The sequence below is a fragment of the Patagioenas fasciata genome, chromosome 32 (genome assembly GCF_037038585.1).
Source record: "Patagioenas fasciata isolate bPatFas1 chromosome 32, bPatFas1.hap1, whole genome shotgun sequence".
Classification (NCBI taxonomy): Eukaryota; Metazoa; Chordata; class Aves; order Columbiformes; family Columbidae; genus Patagioenas; species Patagioenas fasciata.
In genome coordinates, this window is record NC_092551.1 from 2,961,705 (window position 1) to 2,986,168 (window position 24,464).

Consider the following 24,464-nt stretch of genomic DNA (forward strand, 5'->3'; position numbering starts at 1 on the left):
GGCTCCGCCCCCTCTTGGGCCCGCCCCCGAACCCTGGGGTCCCGTCACCTGGGGGCCTGGGCCTCTGTTCCCTTGGCCACGCCCCCTCTGATCCAGGACACGCCCCCTCTTCTGGCCACGCCCCCTCCCCTATAAATGGCCCCTCCGCCCCCGCCCCCGCAGCCGCAATGGGACCTGTTGGGTGCTTCGGTGAGACCGGGAACCCCCTGGGACCCCCAAACCCCCCCCCCAAGGGTGGGGACCCCCCCTCAGACCCCCTCCCCCCAGGCGTGGACCCCCCCCTCCCTTAACCCGCCCTTCCCGCCCCCCACCCCCCCCGCGATAACGGTTTCTGTCGGGTCTCTCCATGCCTCAGTTTCCCCATTACATTTTGGGGGGGGGGGGGGGGTACTTGGACGCCTGGGTCCCTCCCCCCCCCCACCCCAGGACGCCTGGGTCCCTCTCTTAGAGAGGAGGTGGCTGTGGGAACCCCCCGAACGCCTGGGTCCTCTCCCACATGCGTGGTGGGGGGGGCGGCCCGTGGGAGCCCGGACGCCTGGGTCCCTTTTCCCATGGTTGGAAGGGGAAGTTGGCGGGGGGGCGGGGACCCGAACTCCTGGGTTCCTCTTGACCCCACCCTTGGGTGTTGGGGGGTCCCCCCCCACCTTGGGGTGGGGGGGGCGCAGGACGCCTGGGTCCCCTTTGGGGAGGTGGGGGGGGGCGGCCACACCCAGTAGCTCCCGCGCTCCCAGTACCGGGTGGTTACTGGGAGTACTGGGGGAGGGGGGGGGCGTGACAACTTTGGGATGGGGGGGAACAACTTTGGGGGGTCCCTGAGGCCCCGCACCCCCCTGGGGGGCGGAATTGGGGGCGCCCGGACGCCTGGGTCCCCCCCCAGTACCCCCCCAATGCTGTTGGGGGGGGGGGGCGTTTCCCAGTATCCTCCCAGTATGTCCCAGTTTGGGTTGGGGGGGGGACACAAAGGACCCTTGGGACACCCCCCCCCCACCCTAAATTTACACCCCCCCCCCCAATTTAACCTCCCCAGCGCTTTACCTGGTACTGAGCACGGTGGCCCCACCTGCCCTGGGGGGTGAGTTTGGGGGGGGGGGGGGGTGGAATTATGGGGGGGTTTGGGGACCATTGGGGGTCCATGGGATGTTTGGGGGGCTCTGGGGGGGAACTGGGGGGTCTTGGGGGGTCCGGGGGGGTGGGGGGTACATGGGATGTTGGGGGGTTTGGGTGGTCTTGGGGGGCTCTGGAGGTGAATTGGGGGTCTTGGGGGGCTCTGGGGTGGTTGGGGGTCTTGGGGGGCTATGGGATGCTGGGGGGGCTCTGGGGGTGAATTGGGGGTCTTGGGGGGATCATGGGAAGTTGGGGGTGAATTGGGGGTCTTGGGGGGCAATGGGATGCTGGGGGGGCTCTGGGGGTGAATTGGGGGTCTTGGGGGGCCATGGGATGCTGGGGGGGCTCTGGGGGTGAATTGGGGGTCTTGGGGGGCTATGGGATGTTGGGGGGGCTTTGGGGGTCTTGGGGGAGTCTTGGGATGTTGGGGGTGAATTGGGGGTCTTGGGGGGCTCTGGGGTGGTTGGGGGTCTTGGGGGGCTATGGGATCTTGGGGGCATCTGGGGTGAATTGGGGGGGGTCTTTGGGGGCCATGAGATGTTGGGGGGGCCTTGGGGGGCTGTGGGATGTTGGGGGGCTCTGGGGGTAAATGGGGGTCTTGGGGAGCTCTGGGGTGGTTGGGGGTCATGGGGGGCCATGGGATGTTTGGGGGGGCTCTGGGGTGGAATTGGGGTTCTTGGGGGGCTGGGGGGCCATGGGATGTTTGGGGGGGCTCTAGGGGTGAATTGGGAGTCATGGGATGTTGGGGGGGCTCTGGGGGTGAATTGGGGGTCTTGGGGGGCTGGGGGGCCATGGGATGTTTGGGGGGGCTCTTGATGGGCTCTGGGACCTTTGGGGGGGCATGGGGGGTGCTGGGGGGGTTATGGGTGTTTGGGGGGGGGTCCTGAGGGCAGTTTTGGGGGGTTCTGGGGGTTCAGCCCCCCCCGTGCCCCCCAGAACTGTTGGACTGTGACGACTGCCCCATGGCCAAGTGTCTGAACTCCACCCACTGCGGGTGCCCCCCCGGGCACAAACCCCCCCCCTGGCCACGGGACCCCGGGAGGCTGGAGCCCTGCGATGGTGGGGACACTGGGGACATGGGGGGACACAAAGGGGTGGGGGGGCATGGGGGGGCATGGGGACCAGGGGGGATCTGGGGAGATATGGGGGGCATGGGGGGATGTAGGGACATAAGGGGGGATATGGGACATGGGGATGGGGGGACATGGGGGGATATAGGGACATAAGGACATATGGGGGGATATAGGGGCATAAGGATATATGGGGGGGATTGGGAGGCATGGGGGGATATGGGAACATGGGGGGACGGGGGGGATGTGGGGGGATATAGGGACATAAGGACATATGGGACATGGGGGGATATAGGGGCATAAGGACATATGGGGGGATATGGGACATGGGGGGATATAGGGACATAAGGACATATGGGGGGATATGGGACATGGGGGGATATAGGGACATAAGGACATATGGGGGGATATAGGGGCATAAGGACATATGGGGGGGATTGGGGGGCGTGGGGGGATATGGGAACATGGGGGGATATAGGGGCATAAGGACATATGGGGGGGATCAGGGGGCATATGGGGGGGTATGGGGACGTGGGGGGATATGGGAACATGGAGGGATGGGTGGGACATGAGGGGATATGGGGACATGGGGATGGGGGGGACATGGGGGGGTATGGGGACATTCGGGGATATAGGGACATAAGGACATATGGGGATGGGGGGGACATGGGGACCAGGGGGGGATTGGGGGACATATGGGGACATGGGGATTTGGGGACATGGGGGGATATGGGACATGGGGGGATATAGGGACATAAGGACATATGGGGGGATATGGGACATGGGGATGGGGGGGACATGGGGACCAAGGAGGGATTGGGGGGGACATGGGAGGATATAGGGACATAAGGACATATGGGGACAGGGGGACAAAGGGGGAGATATGGGGATGGGGGGGGGAAAGGGGGGCAAAGGAGGAAATATGGGGGGGGGGACATATGGGGATGTATGGAGGGACATGGGGGGACATGGGGGGGCACAGTGGGGACATGGGGACAGAGCAAGGGAGCCCATAGGGGACGGGGGCAGTTTGGGAGGGGGGGCTGTGTGTGACCCCCCCCAACCCGCAGACATCAACGAGTGCCTGGAGCTGCCCCCCCCGTGCGGGCCCGGCCAGAGCTGCAACAACACCCCGGGGGGGTTCAGCTGCTACTGCAACCCCGGCTACCGGGAGGGGACCCCCCCGGGACCCCCCCCGCCCGGGACACCCCCCCCGGGGCCCCCCCCGCTCAACTGCGTGGGTGAGGAACCCCCAACCCCCCCTGAACCCCCAAAACCGCCCTGAAACCCCAACCCCCCCCCGGGACCCCCAACCCCCCCTGAACCCCCAAAACCGCCCTGAACCCCCAACCCCTCCGGGACCCCCAACCCCCCCTGAACCCCCAAAACCGCCCTGAAACCCCAACCCCTCCGGGACCCCCAACCCCCCCTGAACCCCCAAAACTGCCCTGAATCCCCAAACCCCCCCGGGATCCCCAAACCCCCCCTGAACCCCCAAACCCCCCCGGGACCCCCTGAACCCCCCAAAACTGCCCTGAAACCCCAACCCCCTGGGACCCCCAAACCCTCCCTGAACCCCCCAAAACCGCCCTGGAACCCCCAAAACCCCCCTGAACTCCCAAAACTGCCCTGAACCCCCAAACCCCCCCGGGACCCCCTGAACCCCCCAAAACCACCCTGAAACCCCAACCCCCTGGGACCCCCAAACCCCCCCTGAACCCCCAAAACCGCCCTGAAACCCCAACCCCCCCGGGACCCCCCAAACCCCCCCCTGAACCCCCAACCCCCCCTGAAACCCCGACCCCCCCGGGACCCCCAAACCCCCCCTGAACCCCCAAACCCCCCCGGGACCCCCTGAATCCCCCAAAACTGCCCTGAAACCCCAACCCTCCTGGGACCCCCAAACCCCCCCTGAACCCCCAAAACCTCCCTGGAACCCCCAAAACCCCCCTGAACTCCCAAAACTGCCCTGAAACCCCAAACCCCCCTGAACCCCCAACCCCCCCGGGACCCCCCCAAAACCCCCCTGAACCCCCCAAAACTGCCCTGAAACCCCAAAACCCCCAGGTACCCTGAACCCCACTGGGACCCTCCCCCCCAAATTCCCCCTGGGACCCCCCAAATGGGGGGGGTAGTCCCGGATGCCTGGGTCCCCACTGGGTTGGAGTGGGGGGGTTTCCCATGGGGGTCGGGGGGTCCTCGGACGCCTGGGTCCCTTCTGGGTAGGGGGTGGGGGGGGTCCCGGACGCCTGGGTCCCATCTGGATGGGAGTTGGGGGTCCCGGACGCCTGGGTCCCCTCTGAGTGGGGGGGTCCCGGACGCCTGGGTCCCCATGGGGAGGGGCCCGGATGCCTGGGTCCCATCTGAATGGGAATGGGGGGGTCCCGGACGCCTGGGTCCACTCTGGGTGGGTAGTGGGGGGGTCCCGGACGCCTGGGTCCCCATGGGGAGGGTCCCGGACGCCTGGGTCCCCTCTGGGTGGGTAGTGGGGGGGTCCCGGACGCCTGGGTCCCCATGGTGGTGGGGGGGTCCCGGACGCCTGGGTCCCCTCTGAGTGGGGGGGTCCCGGACGCCTGGGTCCCCATGGTGGGGGGGGTCCCGGACGCCTGGGTCCACTCTGGGTGGGTAGTGGGGGGGTCCCGGATGCCTGGGTCCCCATGGTGGGGGGGGAGAGGTCCCGGACGCCTGGGTCCCCCCACTGATGTTTGTCACGTGTGTCCCGTCCCCCCCTGTCCCCCCCCCCCCCCCCAGATGTGGACGAGTGCGAGGAGGAGGGGGAGGGGCTGTGTGGGGGGGGCTCCCGCTGCCTCAACACCCCCGGCAGCTTCGAGTGTCACTGTCCCCACGGCCACGTCACCGGGTCCCCCCGCGGCTGCGCGCGTGAGTCACCCCAGCCCCCCCAAACCCCCCGGGACCCCCCCCGGGAACCCCAAATACCCCTGGGACCCCCAAACCCCCCCCGGGACCAACCCGGGAACCCCAAATACCCCTGGGACTTCCCCTGGAACCCCAAATATTCCTGGGACCCCCAAAACCCCCCGGGACCCACCCAGACCCCTCCCAAGTCCCCTTGGGACGCCCCCCAAATCCCCTGGGACCCCCAAACCCCCCGGAACCCCAAATACCCCAGGGACCCCCAAACCCCTCGGGACCCACCCAGACCCCCCCCTCAAATCCCCTTGGGACCCCAAAACCCCCTGGGACCCCAAACATCCCCCCCCGGGACCCCAAAACCACCCCGGAACCCCAAATACCCCAGGGACCCCCAAACCCCCCGGGACCCACCCAGACCCCCCCTCAAATCCCCTTGGGACCCCAAAACACCCTGGGACCCCAAACACCCCCCCCCCGGGACCCCAAAACCACCCCGGAACCCCAAATACCCCAGGGACCCCCAAACCCTCCGGGACCCACCCAGACCCCCCCAAATCCCCTGGGACCCCCCCAAACACCCCACCCCGGGACCCCAAAACCCCCCCGGAACCCCAAATACCCCTGGGACCCCCAAACCCCCCGGGACCCACCCGGACCCCCCCCAAATCCCTTTGGGAACCCCCAGACCCCCCTGGGACCCCCAAATATCCCCCTGGGACCCCTCCCAGCCCCCCAAATCCCCTTGGGATCCCCCAAATCCCCTGGGACCCCCCCAAAACCCTCTAGGACCCCCCAAACTCCCGAGGGGACCCCAAAACCCCCTCTGGGGACCCCAAATACCCCTGGGGACCCCAACCCCCCCCCTCGGGACCCCAAATACTCCTTAGGAACCCCCAAAACCCCTTGGGTCCCCCAAACCCCATGGGACCCCCCAAATATCCCCTTGGGACCCCTGGTGACCCCAAATACCCCCTTGCCCCCCCCCCCCAACCTGAGGACCCCCAAATACCCCCCAGGGACCCCAAATACCCCCCTGGGACCCCCCCTCGGGATCCCCCAAAACCCCCTTGGGACCCCAAAACCCTTTGGGATCCCCCAGAAATCAGGGGGTGCCCCCCCCCCCCCGTTTCCTTTGGCAGGAGGAAGTGGGGGGTGGGGGGGGCCCCGGACGCCTGGGTTCCCGCGGGGGGGGGGAGGGGGGGGGGGAAGTGACAGCCCCGCCCATTTCCTGTGGGTTTTGCTGCCCCCCCCTCCCCCCCCGCTTTTGCAAGCGCTGTTTATATGGGGGGGGAGGGGAGGGGGTGACCCCCCCCCCCCCCCCCCTTGCACGAGGATTTGGGGGTTCGCATGGGGGGGGGAGGGGCTGATACCCCCCTGCCCCCCCCCCCCCAGCTGTGCTGGTGCCCCCCCCGCTGTGCGCTGAGAACCAGGTGAGGGGGGGGGTCCCCAAATCCTAAGGGGGGGTCATTTGGGGACATGGGGGGGGATATGGGGACACTGGGGGGTCCCCAAATCAAGGGGGGGTCCCCGAGTCCTGGGGTGGGTGTTGGGGATATGGGGGGGGGGGACATGGGGCACTGGGGGTCCCCAAATCAAGGGGGGGTCCCCGAGTCCTGGGGTGGGTGTTGGGGATATGGGGGGGGGGACATGGGGCACTGGGGGTCCCCAAATCCTGGGGGGGGGGTCCCCGAGTCCTGGGGTGGGTGTTGGGGATATGGGGGGGGGGACATGGGGCACTGGGGGTCCCCAAATCAAGGGGGGGTCCCCAAGTCCCGGGGTGGGTGTTGGGGATATGGGGGGGGGTACATGGGGCACTGGGGGTCCCCAAATCAAGGGGGGGTCCCCAAGTCCCGGGGTGGGTGTTGGGGATATGGGGGGGGGGGGGACATGGGGCACTGGGGGTCCCCAAGACCTGGGGGGGTTCGTTGTCACTTGGGGGGTCCTTGGGGCTATTGAGGGGGGGACATGGGGACACTGGGGGGGGTCCCCAGATTTGGGGGGTGGGACTTGGGGGGGGAGGGGCATGGGGTCATTGGGGGTCCCCAAATCCTGGGGGGGGGGGGGGGGTGGAGGTGGTCATTGGGGACATGGAGGGGGGGGACATGGAGTCACTGGGGGGGGTCCCCAAGTCTTGGGGGGTCCTTGGGGACTTGGGGGGGGTCCCATCCCAATGTCCCCCCCCAGAGTGACTGCGTGGAGCTGGAGCCCCTCCCCCACCTGTACCGGCTGCTGCTTGAGGGGGGGGACCCCCAAACCATCCTGCAGGTCTGGGGGGGCCCTGGGGGTTTTGGGGGGTCCTTGGGGGTCTCTGGGAGGTTGGGGGGGTCCTTGGGTGATTTTGGGGGGGGGTTCTGGGTGTTTTAGGGGTCCCAGGGGTTTTTTGGGGGGGGGACCCTGGGGGTGCATTTGGGGGTCCCTGGGGAGTGTTGGGGGGGTCCTGGGGGGTTTTGGGGGGCCCTGAGGGTGCATTTTGGGGTCCTGGGGGTGCATTTGGGGGTCCCTGGGGGGTTTTGGGGGGAGGATCCTGGGGGTGCATTTGGGGGACCTGAGGGGTTTTGGGGGGCCCTGGGGGGGCATTGGGGAGTTCGGGGGGGGTTTTAGGGTTCCTGGGGGGTTTTGGGGTCCCTGGGGGTGCATTGGGGGGTCCCATGGGGTTTTGGGGGTCTTGGGTGTTTTGGGGGCCCTGGGGGTGCATTGAGGGCACTGGGGGTGCATTTGGGGGGTGCTGGGTGTTTTGGGGGTCCCAGGGGTTTTGGGGGGGTCCTGGGGGTGCATTTTGGGGTCCCTAGAGTGTTGGGGGGTTCTGGGCTTTGGGGGTCCCTTGGGGGGGCATTGGGGGGTCCCAGAGGGTTTTGGGGGGCCCTGGAGTGTTGGGGGTCCCTGGGGGTGCGTTTGGGGGTCCCTGGGGGGGCATTGGGGAGTTCTGGGGGGGGTTTTAGGGTTCCTGGGGGGTTTTGGGGTCCCTGGGGGTGCATTGGGGGGTCCCATGGGGTTTTGGGGGTCTTGGGTATTTTGGGGGCCCTGGGGGGGTATTGGGGGGTTCTGGGGGTCCCTGGGGGTGCATTGGGGGCCCTGGGGGTCTTGGGGATCCTGGGGGTGCATTTGGGGGTCCCTGGAGTATTGGGGGGTTCTGGGCTTTTGGGGGTGCATTTGGGGGGCCCTGGGGGGGCATTGGGGGGTTTGGGGGGGGGGGGGGGGGGGGAGAGGTCCCTGGGAGTGCATTGGGGGGGTCCCTGGGGTGCACTGGGGGGTCCCTTGGGGTTTTGGGGGTCCTGGGGTGTTTTGGGGGGGGCAGAGGTCCCTGGGGTGCACTGGGGGGTCCCTTGGGGTTTTGGGGGTCCTGGGGTGTTTTGGGGGGGCAGAGGTCCCTGGGGTGCACTGGGGGGTCCCTTGGGGTTTTGGGGGTCCCGGGGTGTTTTGGGGGGGCAGAGGTCCCTGGGGTGCACTGGGGGGTCCCTTGGGGTTTTGGGGGTCCCGGGGTGTTTTGGGGGTGCTGTCAGTGACCCCCCCACTTCCCCCGCCCCCCCAGGAGCTGCTGTGGGCCCTGGAGGGGGCGCTGTGGCGCGGGGGGGGCGCCGGGGGGGTCCCTGTCCCCGTCCCCGAGCGTCACCGCCGGCTGTCGGCGCTGCTGGCGGCCACCGAGGGGCTGATCCGGGCGCTGGGGACACGCGCGGCTCCGGGGGACGGCAGCGCGGCCACCAACCGCACAGGTACCCGTGTCACCCCCTGTGTCACCAACCGCACAGGTACCCGTGTCACCCCCCTGTGTCACCCCCCGTGTCACCCCAGTGTCACCAACCGCACAGGTACCCCTGTCACCCCCCTGTGTCACCCCAGTGTCACCAACCGCACAGGTACCCCTGTGTCACCCCCTGTGTCACCAACCGCACAGGTACCCCCGAAACCCCCCTGTGTCACCAACCGCACAGGTACCCCTGTGTCACCCCCCTGTGTCACCCCCCAGTGTCACCCCAGTGTCACCAACCGCACAGGTACCCATGTCACCCCCCTGTGTCACCCCCCTGTGTCACCCCAGTGTCACCAACCGCACAGGTACCCCCGAAACCCCCCTGTGTCACCCCCCTGTGTCACCCCAGTGTCACCAACCGCACAGGTACCCCCGAAACCCCCCTGTGTCACCCCAATGTCACCAACCACACAGGTACCCCCGAAACCCCCCTGTGTCACCCCAGTGTCACCAACCGCACAGGTACCCGTGTCACCCCCCAGTGTCACCCCCCAGTGTCACCCCAGTGTCACCAACCGCACAGGTACCCCGGCACCCCAATGTCACCCCAGTGTCACCCCAATGTCACCAACCAGGCAGGTACCCCTGGCACCCCCCCCATGTCACCCTGTGTCACCCTAATGTCACCAACCAAACAGGTACCCCTGTCACCCCCCATCACCCCAATGGCACCCCAGTGTCATCCCAATGTCACCAACCAGACAGGTACCAGTGTCACCCCCCCATGTCACCCTAATGTCACCAACCAAACAGGTACCAGTGTCACCCCCCCATGTCACCCTAATGTCACCAACCAGACAGGTACCCCTGGCACCCCCCAGTGTCACCCCGGCCACCAACCAAACAGGCACCCCCAGTGTCACCCTCAGTGTCACCGCAATGTCACCATGGCCACCAACCCGGCACCCAGTGTCACCCCCAGTGTCACCGTGACCACCAACCGCACTGATTCCCGTCACCCCCACTGTGTCACCAAGGGGGGTGACACCTCCCTGTCCCCATTCACGGTGACATCCCTGTGTCGTTGGGTGTCCCCAGGGGGGTGACACCTCCCTGGGGGTGACACGTGTCCCTGTCCCCATTCATGGTGACATCTCTGTGTCATTGGGTGTCCCCAGGAGGGTGACACATCCTTGTTCCCATTCATGGTGACATCCTTGTGTCATTGGGTGTCCCTAGGAGGGTGACACGTCCCTGTCCCCATTCATGGTGACATCCCTGTGTCATTGGGTGTCCCCAGGGGGGTGACACCTCCCTGTCCCCATTCATGGTGACATCCCTGTGTTGTTGGGTGTCTGGGGGGTGTCCCTGTCCCCGGTGTCCCCAGGGTGGGTGACACGTCCCTGTCCCCAGTGCTGCGTGTGACCGTGCACCAGGGTCCCCCCCCCGGCCCCGTGCGCCTGCGCGTCCCCGGGCTGGAGCTCGATGTCCCCAAGGAGGTGGCCTGGGACAGGGACACCGGTACGGACAGGGGGGGTCATTTGGGGTCACTGGGGGGTGTTGGGGACACTGGGTGACACTGGGGGAAATGGGGGTCACTGGGGACTGTTGGGGGACACGGGGTGTACTGGGGGGGCCTGGGGATCACTGGGGGCTATTGGGGGACACTGGGTGACACCATAGGGGTCTGGGGGACACTTGGGGACACTGGGAGTCACTGGGGGGGTCTGGGTAACACTGGGGGGGTCTGGGGGACACTGGGGGTCACTGGGCACTATTGGGGGACATTGGGGGTCACTGGGGGGGCTGGGGGACACTGGGGGTCACTGGGCACTATTGGGGGACACTGGGCGTCACTGGGGGGGCTGGGGGACACTGGGGGTCACTGGGCACTATTGGGGGACACTGGGGGTCACTGGGGGGCTGGGGCCTGTTGGGGGACACTGGGTCACACTGGGGGGGTCTGGGGACTATTGGGGGTCATTGGGGACTATTGGGAGTCTGGGGGCTATTGGGGGTCACTGGGGGCTATTGGGGGTCACTGGGGGCTATTGGGGGTCTGGGGGACACTGTGGGGTCTGGGGGTCGCTGGGGATTATTTGGGGTCACTGGGGGGGCTGTGGCTCTTGGGGGGCACTGGGTGACACTGGGAGGGTCTGGGGGTCACTGGGGACTATTGGGGATCATTGGGGGTCACAGGGGGGGATCTGGGGGTCACTGAGGACTATTGAGGTCTCTGGGAGGACTGGGGGTCACTGGGGGCTATTGGGGGACACTGGGTGACACTGAGGGTCACTGGGGACTATTGGGGGTCACTATGGGTCACTGGGGGGTTCTGGGGGTCACTGGGGACACTGAGGGTCACTGGGGACACTGGGGGTTACTGGGGACTATTGGGGATCATTGGGGACACTGTGTGACACTGGGAGTCACTGGGGACTATTGGGGATCATTGGGGGTCACTGGGGGTTCTGAGGGACACTGGGGGTTCTGGGGGACAGTGAGGACTATTGGGGGTCACTGGGGCACTGTGTGACACTGGGGGTCACTGGGGACTATTGGGGATCATTATGGGTCACAGGGGGGATCTGGGGGTCACTGGGGACACTGTGTGACACTGGGGGTCACTGGGGACTATTGGGGGTCACTGAGGACTATTGGGGGTCACTGGGGACACTGAGGGTCACTGGGGATACTGGGGGTCACTGGGGACTATTGGGGATTATTGGGGGACACTGGGGGTTCTGGGGGACACTGAGGACTATTGGGGGTCACTGGGGACACTGTGTGACATTGGGGGTCACTGGGGACTATTGGGGGTCGCTGAGGACTATTGGGGGTCACTGGGGGTTCTGGGGACACTGGGGGTCACTGGGGACTATTGGGGATCATTATGGGTCACAGGGGGGATCTGGGGGACACTGGGGGTCACTGGGGGTTCTGGGGGTCACTGGGGACACTGGGGGTCACTGGGGACTATTGGGGGTCACTGGGGGTTCTGGGGTCACTGGGGACTATTGGAGGTCACTGGGGGTTCTGGGGTCACTGGGGACTATTGGAGGTCACTGGGGGTTCTGGGGTCACTGGGGACACTGGGGGTCACTGGGGACTATTGGGGGTCACTGGGGGGTCTGGGGTCACTGGGGACACTGGGGGTCACTGGGGACTATTGGAGGTCACTGGGGGGTCTGGGGGTCCCCAAGTGCCACCGCGTGTCCCCCAGGGCTGTCCCTGGTGGCGCTGCTGTCCCTGGGGGGCCTGGACCGGGCCCTGGAAGGGGCCCCCCCGGTGAAGTGGGGGGGCTGGGGGGACCTGTCCCCCCCGAGCGGGGGCAGGGGTCGCCCCTCCTACCGCCTCCTGTCCCCCGTGGCCACCGCCATTGTCACCCGGCCCCGCCCCCCCGGCACCCCCGAGGTCACCCTGCGCTTCCAGCACCCCCCCCCGGTGAGTGGGCACCCCCAAAGGGACATGGGGACCCCCCAGTAGGGGTGGGGGGCAATGGGGGGGGGGACACAGGGACCCCCACCAATAGGGGCTGGGGGGACAGTGGGGGGGGGGGACACAAGGACCCCCCCCAATAGGGGTGGGGGGACAATGGGGGGGTGGGGACACAGGGACCCCCCCCAATAGAGATGGGGGGACAGTGTGGGGGGTGGGGACACAAGGACCCCCCAATAGGAGTATGGGGACAGTGGGGGGGTGGGGACACAGGGACCCCCCCCAACAGAGGTGGGGGGACTGTGTGGGGGGTGGGGACACAGGGACCCCCCAATAGGGATTGGGGGGTTTGGTGACAGGGACCCCCCCAATAGGGGTGGGGGGACAATGGGGGGGACGGGACACAGGGACCCCCACCAATAGGGGCTGGGGGGACAATGGGGGGGGGCGGGGAGACAGGGGCCTCCCAATAGGGATTGGGGGGGTTTGGTGACAGGGACCCCCCCAATAGGGGCTGGGGGGACAATGGGGGGGGGGGGACACAGGGACCCCCCCAATAGAGGTTGGGGGACAATGCGGGGGGGGGGGACACAGGGACCCCCCCCAATAGGGACATGGCAGGGATGGGGAGAGGGGGAGGGGACAGGGACCCCCCCAATAAAGTTGGGGGGAGAATGGGGGGGTGGGGACCCCAATAAGGGACAGGGACATTGGGGGGGGTTGGAGAACCCCATGAGGATTTTGGGGACCCCCCTTTGGTTTTGGGACCCCCCCCAGATCAATGGGGACTCCTCAAGGGTTTTGGGGACCCCCAAAGTCTGTGGGACCCCCTCAGATTAATGGGGAATGGGGACCCCCCCATTGGTTTTGGGGACCCCCCATATCAATGGGCCCCCCGCCAAGGGTTTTGGAGACCCTTAAAAATGGTACCCCCCCCCACCCTATGGGTGGCCCTGGGGGGGTGTCACCCATGTCCCCCTGTGTCCCCATGTCCCCCCTTGTCCCCCCCAGGACCCCAAATTGGGGGGGCAGCTCCTCTGCGCCTTCTGGCACCCCCAGGAGCGGCGCTGGGACACCGGGGGGTGTCGCTTGGTGTCCCCCCCGGTGTCACCGCCCCCGGTGTCACCGCCCCCTGGGGCCACCGTTGTCACCACCTGCGCCTGTGACCACCTCACCAGCTTCGCCGTGCTCATGGCCTTTCAGGAGATGGAGGTGGGGACCCCCCAACACCCCCTGGGACCCCCAAGACCCCTCAGGGTCCCCCCAACTCCCCCTGGAACCCCCCAAACCCCTCAGGGTCCCCCAACTTCCCTGGGACCCCCCAAACCTCCCTGGACCCCCAAGACCCCCTAGGGTCCCACAAACCCCCCAAGACCCCTCAGGGACCCCCAACTCCCCTGGGACCCCCCAAACCCCCCTGGACCCCCAAGATCCCCCAGGGTCCCCCCAACCCCCTCTGGAACCCCCCAAACCCCTCAGGGTCCCCCAAACCCCCTGGGACCCCCAAGACCCCTCAGGGTCCCACAAACCCCCCAAGACCCCTCAGGGACCCCCAGAACCCCCTGGGACCCCCCAAACTCCCCAGGACCCCCAAACATTCCTGGGACCCCCAAGACCCCTCAGGGTCCCCCCAACCCCCCTGGAACCCCCCAAACCCCTCAGGGTCCCCCAACTCCCCTGGGACCCCCCAAACCCCCTGGGACCCCCAAGACCCCTCAGGGTCCCACAAACCCCCCAAGACCCCTCAGGGTCCCCCAAAACCCCCTGGGACCCCCCAAACCCCCCAGGACCCCCAAACATTCCTGGGACCCCCAAGACCCCCCAGGACACCCCAAATCCCCCAAAACCACCTGGGACCCCCAAAACTCTCCCCAGGGACTCTCAAAAGCCTAAGGACCCCCAACCCCTCCTGGGACCCCCAAAACCCTCTGGGGTCCCACAAACCACCCCTGGGACCCCCAGAACCCCCTGGGATCCCCAGGGACCCCCCAACATTTCCCATGTCCCTGGTTCACCCCATGGGGAAACTGAGGCACAGGGGGGGCTGCCTGACATATGTGTCCACCCCCCAGGATACTTTTGGGGTCCCCCAGGACCCTTGGGACCCCCAAACTCCTCCAGAATCCCCCAGGTCTCTGGTTCACCCCATGGGGAAACTGAGGCACGGGGGGGGTTCTGACGTTTCCCACCCCCCCAGGAGCACTGGGTGCTGGACCTGGTGACACAGGTGGCCCTGGGGGTGTCCCTGGTGGCCCTGGTGGCCGCGGTGGCCACGTTCCTGCTGTGCCGGGCGCTGAAGGGGCTTCGCACGACGCTGCACCTGCACCTGAGCCTCTGCCTGCTGCTGGCACAGGGAACCTTCCTGCTGGGCATCGACCGCACCGAGCCCCCGGTGAGCGGGGTGGGGGGCACGGGGGGGATGCAGGGGACATGGGGGGGGGCCGGGGAGGGATGTGGGGGGGTTTGCACGGAAGTGGCGGTGACAGGGAGGGCGGGGAGGGCACTTGTGCAAGGACGTGCAAACCAGGGGGGAGCCTGAAGGAGCAGGGAAGGGTATGGGGGGGTCTGGGGAGGGATATGGGGGGGTTGCACGGAAGTGGAGGTGAGGGGGAGGGTGTTGTGGGCACTTGTGCAAGGGTGTGGAAGGGGTGGGAAGGCTGGGCAGGGTATGGGGGGGTCTGGGGAGGGATGTGGGGGGGTTTGCACGGAAGTGGCGGTGAGGGGGAGGGTGCTGTGGGCACTTGTGCAAGGACCAGGGGTGTGCAGAGGGGGTTGGGGGGGTTCCAGGGAGGGATGTGGGGGGGGGTTGCACGGAAGTGGCGGTGAGGGGGAGGGTGTTGTGGGCACTTGTGCAAGGTTGTGGAAGGGGTGGGAAGGCTGGGCAGGGTATGGGGGGGTCTGGGGAGGGATGGGGGGGGGTTTGCACGGAAGTGGCGGTGAGGGGGAGGGTGCTGTGGGCACTTGTGCAAGGTTGTGCAAAGCAGGGGGGAGCCTGAGGGAGCATGGCAGGGTATGGGGAGGTCTGGGGAGGGATGTGGGGGGGTTTGCACGGAAGTGGCGGTGAGGGGGAGGGCAGGGGGGGCACTTGTGCAAGGACATGCACGAGGCAGTGAGTGGGGGGGGCTGGGGAGGGGCAGGGTGGGGTGTGGAGGCTGCGGGGGAAGGGTGTGGGGGCCCTTGCACGTGACTGGCGGCGAGTGGGAGGGTGTTGCGGGCACTTGTGCAAGGACGTGCAAGGCTCAGGGGAGCACTGGGGAGGGCTCAGCAGTGAGCGGGGGGGTCTGTCAAGCAGCAGGGGGCCCCTTGCACGTGGCTGGCAGCGAGTTGGGGTGGGTTGGGGGCACTTGTGCAAGGACGTGCACGGGGCAGCAGGTGCTGAGTGCGGTGTTGGATAAAGTGGGGGGGGGGGCTGGGCAGGGACGTGGGGTCCTTTGCACGTGGCTGGCGGCGAATGGAGAGTGGGTGACACCCCCCCCCCTCGTGCGAACCCTCGTGCGACCCCCTCGTGCAGCTCTTGTGCGCCGCGGTGGCCGGGCTGTTGCACTTTTCACTACTGGCGGCGTTCGCCTGGATGTGCCTGGAGGGGCTGCACCTCCACCTGCTCCTCGTGCGCGTGTTCCCCCCCAAGTGGCTGCGGCGCCGGCACCTCCTGCTGGGGGGGTACGGCCCCCCCGCTCTGCTGCTGCTCTGCGCCGCCCCCGCCTTCCCGGGGGGGTACGGGACCCCCCGATAGTGAGTGCACGAGGGCCTCGCACGAGGAACTCGTATCTTGTATCTTTCCCTTGCACTATTCCTTCGTGCATCCCCTTGCACAATTATCTTGCTCTGCACCACCACTCCTTTCTTGGCGGGGGGGGGGGGGGGGGAGTGTATAGGACCCCCCAATAGTGAGTGCACGAGGGCCTTGCACGAGGAACTCGTATCTTGCTTTCTCCTCTATCTTTCCCTTGCACTATTCCCTTGTGTGGCCCCTTGCACAAGTGTGCAAGTCCCCCCAGTGCTCCCAGTTTCCCCCCAGTGCTCCCAGTCCCTCCCAGTTTCCCCACTAGGGTGCTCCCAGTTCCCCGCCCCAGTCCTTCCCAGTTCCCCCCACCCAGTCCTTCCCAGTTCCCCCAGTGCTCCCAGTTCCCTCCCAGTTCCCCTCCCAGTGCTCCCACTGTCCCCCAGTGCCCTGGGTCCCCCCAGTGCTCCCAATTCCCTCCCAGTTCCCCCAGTTGCTCCCAGTTCCCTCCCAGTTTCCCCCCAGTGCTCCCAGTCCCTCCCCAGGGTGCTCCCAGTTCCCCCTCCCAGTGCTCCCAGTTTCCCCAGTTCCCCCAATTCTCTCCCAGTGCTCCCAGTCCCCTCACTTGCTCCCAGTTCCCCCTCCCCAGTTTCCCCCAGTGCTCCCAGTTCCCCCAGTGCTCCCAATTCCCTCCCAGTTTCCCCCCAGTGCTTCCAGTCGCTCCCAGTTCCTCCTCTCACTCCCCCCAGTGCTCCCAATTCCCTCCCAGTTGCTCCCAGTGCTCCCACTGTCCCCAGTGCTCTGAGTCTCCCCAGTCCCTCCCAGTGCCCCCCCCAGTGCTCCCAGTCATTCCCAGTTCCCCTTCCAGTCCTCCCAGTGCTCCCAGTCTCCCCAGTCCCTCCCAGTCCCCCCTCCCCAGCGCTCCCAGTCACTCCCAGTTCCCCCAGTTCCTCCCACACCAGTGTCCCCCAGTCCCTCCCAGTTCCCCTTCCAGTCCTCCCAGTGCTCCAAGTCTCCCCAGTCCCTCCCAGTCCCCCCCACAACGCTCCCAGTCGCTCCCAGTTCCCCCAGTTCCTCCCACACCAGTGTCCCCCAGTCACTCCCAGTCCCTCCCAGTTCCTCCCACACCAGTGTCCCCCAGTCCCTCCCAGTCCCCCCCACAGCGCTCCCAGTCACTCCCAGTTCCCCCAGTTCCTCCCACACCAGTGTCCCCCAGTGCTCCCAGTCCCTCCCAGTTCCCCTCCCAGTGCTCCCAGTGCTCCCAGTGCCCCCAGTCCCCACTGTCGGTGTCCCCACCGTCGGTGTCCCCACAGCTGCTGGCTGTCCCTGGAGCGCGGGTTCCGCTGGAGCTTCCTGGCGCCCGTTTGCCTCGTCCTGGCGGTGAGACCCGCTCACCGTGTCCCCTCCTGTCCCCACTGTCACCTCCTGTCACCCCCATGTCACCAGTGTCACCCCGTGTCACCTCCATGTCACCCCCATGTCCCCAATGTCACCTCCATGTCACCCCATGTCACCAGTGTCACCCCAGTGTCCCCAATGTCACCTCCTGTCACCCCAGTGTCCCCATGTCCCCAGTGTCGCCTCCATGTCACCCCATGTCCCCAGTGTCACCTCCTGTCACCCCCATGTCACCAGTGTCACCCCAGTGTCACCAGTGTCACCTCCTGTCACCCCCGTGTCCCCAGTGTCACCTCCATGTCACCCCCATGTCACCAGTGTCACCCCAGTGTCCCCGTGTCCCCAGTGTCACCTCCTGTCACCCCATGTCCCAAGTGTCACCTCCATGTCACCTCCATGTCACCAGTGTCACCAGTGTCACCCCAGTGTCCCCATGTCCCCAGTGTCGCCACCATGTCACCCCATGTCCCCAGTGTCACCTCCTGTCACCCCCATGTCACCAGTGTCACCTCCTGTCACCCCCATGTCCCCAGTGTCACCTCCTGTCACCCCTATGTCACCAGTGTCACCCCAGTGTCCCCATGTCCCCAGTGTCGCCTCCATGTCACCCCATGTCCCCAGTGTCACCTCCTGTCACCCCCATGTCCCCAGTGTCACCTCCTGTCACCCCCATGTCACCAGTGTCACCCCAGTGTCACCTCCTGTCATCCCAGTGTCCCCGTGTCCCCAGTGTCACTTCCTGTCACCCCCATGTCACCAGTGTCACACCAGTGTCCCCAGTGTCACCCCTGTATGACCTCCTGTCACCCCAGTGTCATCAGTGTCACCCATGTCCCCAGTGTCCCCTCCTATCACCCCCGTGTCCCCAGTGTCACCTCCATGTCACCAGTGTCACACCAGTGTCACCCCCATGTCCCTAGTGTCACCTCCTGTCACCTCTATGTCCCTAGTGTCACCTCCTGTCACCCCCATGTCCCCAGTGTCACCCCCGTGTCCCCAGTGTCACCTCCTGTCCCCCCCTTTCACCAGTGTCACCCCATGTCCCCAGTGTCCCCTCCTGTCACCCCCATGTCCCTAGTGTCCCCAGTGTCCCCCCATGTCCCCAGTGTCACTTCCTGTCACCCTCTTTCACCAGTGTCACCCCCATGTCCCCAGTGTCCCCTCCTGTCACCCCCATGTCCCTAGTGTCCCCAGTGTCCCCCCATGTCCCCAGTGTCACTTCCTGTCACCCTCTTTCACCAGTGTCACCCCAATGTCCCCTTCTGTCCCCAATGTCACCCCCATGTCCCCACCTGTGTCCCCTCCTGTCAGCCTCCACCCCCAAGGCCACCCCCATGTCCCCAGTGTCACCCTGTCCCCCCATGTCCCTATGTCCCCCCCATTCCTATATCTGTCCCCATTCCACCTTGTCCCACATGTCCCCCGCTGTCCCTATGTCTGTCCCCATGTCACCCTGTCCATTCCTATCCCCATGTACCCCTGTCCCCCTGTGTGTCCCAGTGTCACCCGTCCGTGTCCCCGTGTCACCCGTCCGTGTCCCCAGGTCAACGCCGTCATCCTGGTTGTCACCATCTGGAAGCTGGTGCAGAAATTCAACGACGTCAACCCCGACATGGGACACCTGAGGAAGATGAGGTGGGGACATTGGGGACAACGGGGGGACAATGGGGACACTGGGGGACATGGTGGGTGGGGGAGACAAGGGGACATGGTGGATATTGGAGGGACAGGGGGGACATGGAGGGGACATGGGTGATATTGGGGGGTCGTGGGGGTGACACAGGGACGAGGGGACATGGGGGATATTGGGGGGACATGGGGGTCATGGGGTGACACAGGGACAAGGGGACATGGGGGATACTGGGGGGACATGGGGGTTATGGGGGGTGACACAGGGACAAAGGGACATGGGGGATATTGGGGGACATGGGGGTTATGGGGGGTGACACAGGGACAAGGGGACATGGGGGATATTGGGGGGACATGGGGGTCATGGGGGTGACACAGGGACAAGGGGACATGGGAGATATTGGGGGGACATGGGGGTGACACAGGGACAAGGGGACATGGGGGATATTGGGGGGACATGGGGTGACACAGGGACAAGGGGACATGGGGGATATTGGGGGGACATGGGGGTTATGGGGGGTGACACAGGGACAAAGGGACATGGGGGATATTGGGGGGACATGGGGGTGACACAGGGACAAGGGGACATGGGGGATATTGGGGGACATGGGGGTCATGGGGGTGACACAGGGACAAGGGGACATGGGAGATATTGGGGGGACATGGGGGTGACACAGGGACAAGGGGACATGGGGGATATTGGGGGGACATGGGAGTCATGGGGGTGACACAGGGACAAGGGGACATGGGAGATATTGGGGGGACATGGGGGTCATGGGGGTGACACAGGGACAAGGGGACATGTGGGATATTGGGGGGACATGGGAGTCATGGGGGTGACACAGGGACAAGGGGATATTGGGGGGTCATGGGGGTCATGGGGGTGACACAGGGACAAGGGGACACGGGGGATATTGGGGGGACATGGGGGTGACACAGGGACAAGGGGATGTGGGGGATATTGGGGGGATATGGGGGGACAAAGGGACAAGGGGACATGGGGGGACAGGGAGAGAATATGGGAGGGGACACTGGGGATATTGGGGGGATATGGGGGGGACAGGGAGGGGATATTGGGGGGGACACAGGATATTGGGGGACACAGGAGGGGATATGGGGGGACACAGGGGACACAGGAGGGGACATGAGGGGATCTGGGGGGGCCCATGGGGGGTCATGGGGGACAGGGAGGGGATGTGGGGGACGCAGGAATGGGGGTGACATGGGAGGGGACACAGGGGACATGGGGGGACAGGGAGAGGAGATGGGGGCGGACACAGGGGACGTGGGAGGGGACACTGGGGATATTGGGGGGGACACGGAGGGGATATTGGGGGGGGGCACAGGAGGGGATCTGGGGGGGTCATGGGGGACACAGGAATGGGGGTGACATGGGAGGGGACAAGGGGACATGGGAGGGGACACGGGGGATGTTGGGGGCGCAGGAGGGGATCTGGGGGGGTCATGGGGGAGACAGGGAGGGGATATTGGGGGGGACACTTGGGGGGGACATGGGGGGCACAGGGGACATTGGGACGGTGGGGGTTGGGGGGTCCTGGTGCAAAGGTCCTGGTGCGAGGTGATTTTTGGGGGGGGGTCCCCAGGGTGCTGCTGCTGACGGGGGTGGGGCAGCTGTGCCTGCTGGGGACGGGCTGGGGGCTGGGGCTGGGCATGGGGGAGGGGCTGCCCCGCCCGGGGGGGCCCCCCCCGCCCCTCCCCCTCCTCTTCTGCGCCCTCAATGGATCCCAAGGGCTCTTCATCCTCCTCTGCCACTGCGTGGGGCACCCCCAGGTGAGACCCCCCAAAAACACCCCCAAAATACCCCCCAAAACACCCCAAATGTACCCCCATGGTCTCTTCATCCTCCTGTGCCATTGTGTGGGGCACCCCCAGGTGAGACCCCAAAATACCCCCCAAAACACCCCAAAAACACCCCCATGGTCTCTTCATCCTCCTGTGCCATTGTGTGGGGCACCCTAGGTGAGACCCCAAAAAACACCCCAAAAAACACCCCCAAAACACCCCCAAAACACCCCCATGGCCTCTTCATCCTCCTCTGCCATTGTGTGGGGCACCCCCAGGTGAGACCCCCAAAAACCACCCCAAAACACCCCAAATGTACCCCCATGGGCTCTTCATCCTCCTCTGCCATTGTGTGGAGCACCCCCAGGTGAGACCCCCCAAAAAACACCCCAAAACCACCCCAAAATACACCCCAAACCCCCCCCCCCGGTGCTCTTCATCCTCCTGGGGCACCCCCAGGTGAGACCCCCCCCAAAACCACCCCAAAACACCCCAAAAACACCCCCTGACCCCTCAACCCCCCCCATGTCCCCAACACCCCCGCCGTGTCCCCAATTCCCCCCCAACCCCCAAATGCCACCCCCCAGGGACCCCAAAATCACCAGGAGGATCCTGGTGAGAGGGAATCCTCGTGCAAGGGGATGTACTTGTGCAAGGGGGGGGGTCCTTGTGCAATTGGGTCCTCTCATGCAATGGGGTCCTTGTGCAAGGAGGATCCTCGTGCAATGGGGTCCTTGTGCAAGGAGGATCCTCGTGCAAGGGGGTCCTTGTGCAAGGAGGATCCTCGTGCAATGGGATCCTTGTGCAAGGAGGATCCTCGTGCAATGGGGTCCTTGTGCAAGGAGGATCCTCGTGCAATGGGGTCCTTGTGCAAGGAGGATCCTCGTGCAATGGGGTCCTTGTGCAAGGAGGATCCTCGTGCAATGGGGTCCTTGTGCAAGGAGGATCCTCGTGCAAGGAGGATCCTCGTGCAAGGGGGTCCTTGTGCAAGGAGGATCCTCGTGCAATGGGATCCTTGTGCAAGGAGGATCCTCGTGCAATGGGGTCCTTGTGCAAGGAGGATCCTCGTGCAAGGGGGTCCTTGTGCAAGGAGGATCCTCGTGCAAGGGGGTCCTTGTGCAAGGAGGATCCTCGTGCAATGGGATCCTTGTGCAAGGAGGATCCTCGTGCAATGGGGTCCTTGTGCAAGGAGGATCCTCGTGCAAGGGGGTCCTTGTGCAAGGAGGATCCTCGTGCAAGGGGGTCCTTGTGCAAGGAGGATCCTCGTGCAAGGGGGTCCTTGTGCAAGGAGGATCCTCGTGCAAGGGGTTCCCTGGGCAATGGTTCCTTAAGGTGGGGAGGGCTTCTCGTGCAAGAGGGGGTGTCCTCGTGCAAGGGGGGGATGTCCTCGTGCAAGCCCCGCCCCCTCGTGCGCAGGTCCGCGAGTGGTACCGCTCCATCCTGTGCCCCAGCGCCAAGCGCTACTCCGAGTTCACCAGTAACACCAGTAACACCAGTAACACCAGGGTGAGTGTGACCACCTCCCCCGGATGCCTGGGTCCCCCCGGATGCCTGGGTCCCAATGATGTGAGGGGGTGGGTTGGGGGGGGTTCAGCCCGCGGACGCCTGGGTCCCCCTGATGGGGGGGGGTGGGATTGCGGGGGTTCAGCCCCCGGACGCCTGGGTCCCCCTGATGGGGGGGGGTGGGATGGGGGGGTTCAGCCCCCGGACACCTGGGTCCCCCTTATGTGGGGGGTAATGGGATGGGGGGGTTCAGCCCCCGGACGCCTGGGTCCCCCTGATGTGGGGGGGGATGGGATGGGGGGGTTCAGGCCCCGGACGCCTGGGTCCCCCTGATGTGGGGGGGGATGGGATGGGGGGGTTCAGGCCCCGGACGCCTGGGTCCCCCTGATGTGGGAGGGAGGGATTGGGGGGGTTCAGCCCCCGGACGCCTGGGTCCCCCTGATGTGGGGGGATGGGATGGGGGGGTTCAGCCCCCGGACGCCTGGGTCCCCCTTATGTGGGGGGGGATGGGATGGGGGGGGTTCAGCCCCCGGACGCCTGGGTCCCCTTGATGTGGGGGGGTGGGATGGGGGGGGGGTTCAGCCCCCGGACGCCTGGGTCCCCCTGATGGGGGGGGGTGGGATTGGGGGGGTTCAGCCCCCGGACGCCTGGGTCCCCCTTATGTGGGGTGGGATGGGATGTGGGGGTTCAGCCCCCGGACGCCTGGGTCCCCTTGATGTGGGAGGGGGTGGGATGGGGGGGGTTCAGCCCCCGGACGCCTGGGTCCCCCTGATCTGGGGGGATTGGGATGGGGGGGGTTCAGCCCCCGGACGCCTGGGTCCCCCTGATGGGGGGGGGTGGGATTGGGGGGGGGTTCAGGCCCCGGACGCCTGGGTCCCCAACCCCGTGTCCTCCCCCACAGGTCTCGCACAGACCGACGTGCACGTAGTCGTGCGAAGCCCTTGCACGAGGATTTGGGGGGGGGGGGCACCCCCAAATAATCCTCCCCCCACCCCCCCACACCCCCCCAGGGTTGTTTATGCAAATAAATCCAATTATTGGTGTTTTTTCCCCGTTTTAACGACCAAAGCGGCTCAAAACTTAAAAACAAAATTAAAAATTTCAAATTGGAAATTTGGGAAATTTGGAAAATTTGGAAACGCGCTGGGGGGGGCGGGAAATTCAATCAATTTCTGGTAGAGGTGGAAATGGAACCAATTCCCATCGTTATGCCCCTAATTAATTAACCTTCGGTTCGTTATGTACATTGCACTTTTTACCCTTTTACCCTTCATTTTAACCCTTAATTTTTAGCTTTTTCCCCTAATTTTTACCTTTTTGGCCTTAATTTTCACCCTTAATTTTTACCTTTTTCCCCCTAATTTTTCCCCCTAATTTTTCCCCCAAATTTTTCCCCTTAATTTTTCCCCTTAATTTTTCCCTTTTTACCCCTAATTTTTACCCTTTTACCTTTAATTTTTCCCTTTAATTTTTACTTTTTTACCCTTAATTTTTACCATTTTTACCCTTAAATTTATCCCTAATTTTTACCTTTCACCCCTAATTTTTACCCTTTATTTTTACCCCTTTAACCCTTAATTTTAACCCTTAATTTTCACCTTTTTACCTTTAATTTCTACCTTGAATTTTTCCATTTTACCCTCTAATTTTTCCCCTTATTTTTTACCTTTTTACCCCTAATTTTTACCTTAAATTTTTACCCTTTACCCTTAACGTTTACCCTTAAATTTTACCCCTAATTTTCCCTTTTTACCCTTAATTTTCACCCCTAATTTCTACCTTTTTGCCCTTATTTTAACCCCTAATTTTTACCTTTTTTACCCTTAATTTTTACCCTTTTTACCCTTATTTTTTAACCTTTAATTTTTTAACCTTTTTTACCCTTAATTTTTACCTTTTTGGCCTTAATCTTTACCTTTAATTTTTTTCTTTTCACCCTTAATTTTTACCCTTAATTATCACCCTTAATTTTTACCTTTTTGCCCTTATTTTAACCCTTAATTTTTACCTTTTTACCCTTAATTTTTACCCCTAAATTTTACCTTTTTTACCCTTAATTTTTACCCTTTTCCCCTTAATTTTTACCTTTTTTACTCTTATTTTTTAACCTTTAATTTTTTACCTTTTTTATCCTTAATTTTTACCTTTTTGGCCTTAATCTTTACCCTTAATTTTTATCTTTTCGCCCTTAATTTTTATCCTTAACTATCACCCTTAATTTTTACCTTTTTACCCT

At 64.4% G+C, this 24,464-nt stretch overlaps 1 protein-coding gene across 4 annotated transcripts; it reads left to right on the top strand.

The window, feature by feature from the left end:
- Positions 1-103: 103 nt before the first annotated feature.
- LOC136113986 (adhesion G protein-coupled receptor E5-like) lies at positions 104-23,296 on the top strand. 4 transcript variants are annotated; one of them, XM_071800730.1, is made up of 18 exons: positions 104-189; positions 1,028-1,072; positions 2,041-2,163; positions 3,245-3,415; positions 4,926-5,054; positions 6,441-6,478; positions 7,233-7,313; positions 8,578-8,758; positions 10,150-10,257; positions 11,960-12,180; positions 13,186-13,386; positions 14,372-14,566; positions 15,686-15,906; positions 17,209-17,275; positions 18,837-18,928; positions 20,527-20,713; positions 22,142-22,231; positions 23,130-23,296. In XM_071800730.1, the coding sequence occupies exons 1-18, from the start codon at positions 168-170 to the stop codon at positions 23,154-23,156; spliced, it is 2,199 nt and encodes a 732-aa protein (XP_071656831.1). In that variant the 5' UTR covers positions 104-167; the 3' UTR covers positions 23,157-23,296. The 4 variants fall into 4 exon arrangements, with proteins under 4 accessions (XP_071656831.1, XP_071656832.1, XP_071656833.1 ...); XM_071800731.1 differs by having other exon boundaries at positions 22,142-22,221; positions 23,129-23,296; XM_071800732.1 differs by lacking the exon at positions 20,527-20,713.
- Positions 23,297-24,464: the final 1,168 nt, after the last annotated feature.

Bases quoted from the DNA above. Each gene is read 5' to 3' on its own strand.
- LOC136113986 (XM_071800730.1), top strand. From the start codon at position 168: ATGGGACCTGTTGGGTGCTTCG. The intron at 7,314-8,577 runs GTCTGGGGGGGC...CCGCCCCCCCAG, and splicing joins ACCCCCAAACCATCCTGCAG to GAGCTGCTGTGGGCCCTGGA. The intron at 14,567-15,685 runs GTGAGCGGGGTG...CCCCTCGTGCAG, and splicing joins TCGACCGCACCGAGCCCCCG to CTCTTGTGCGCCGCGGTGGC.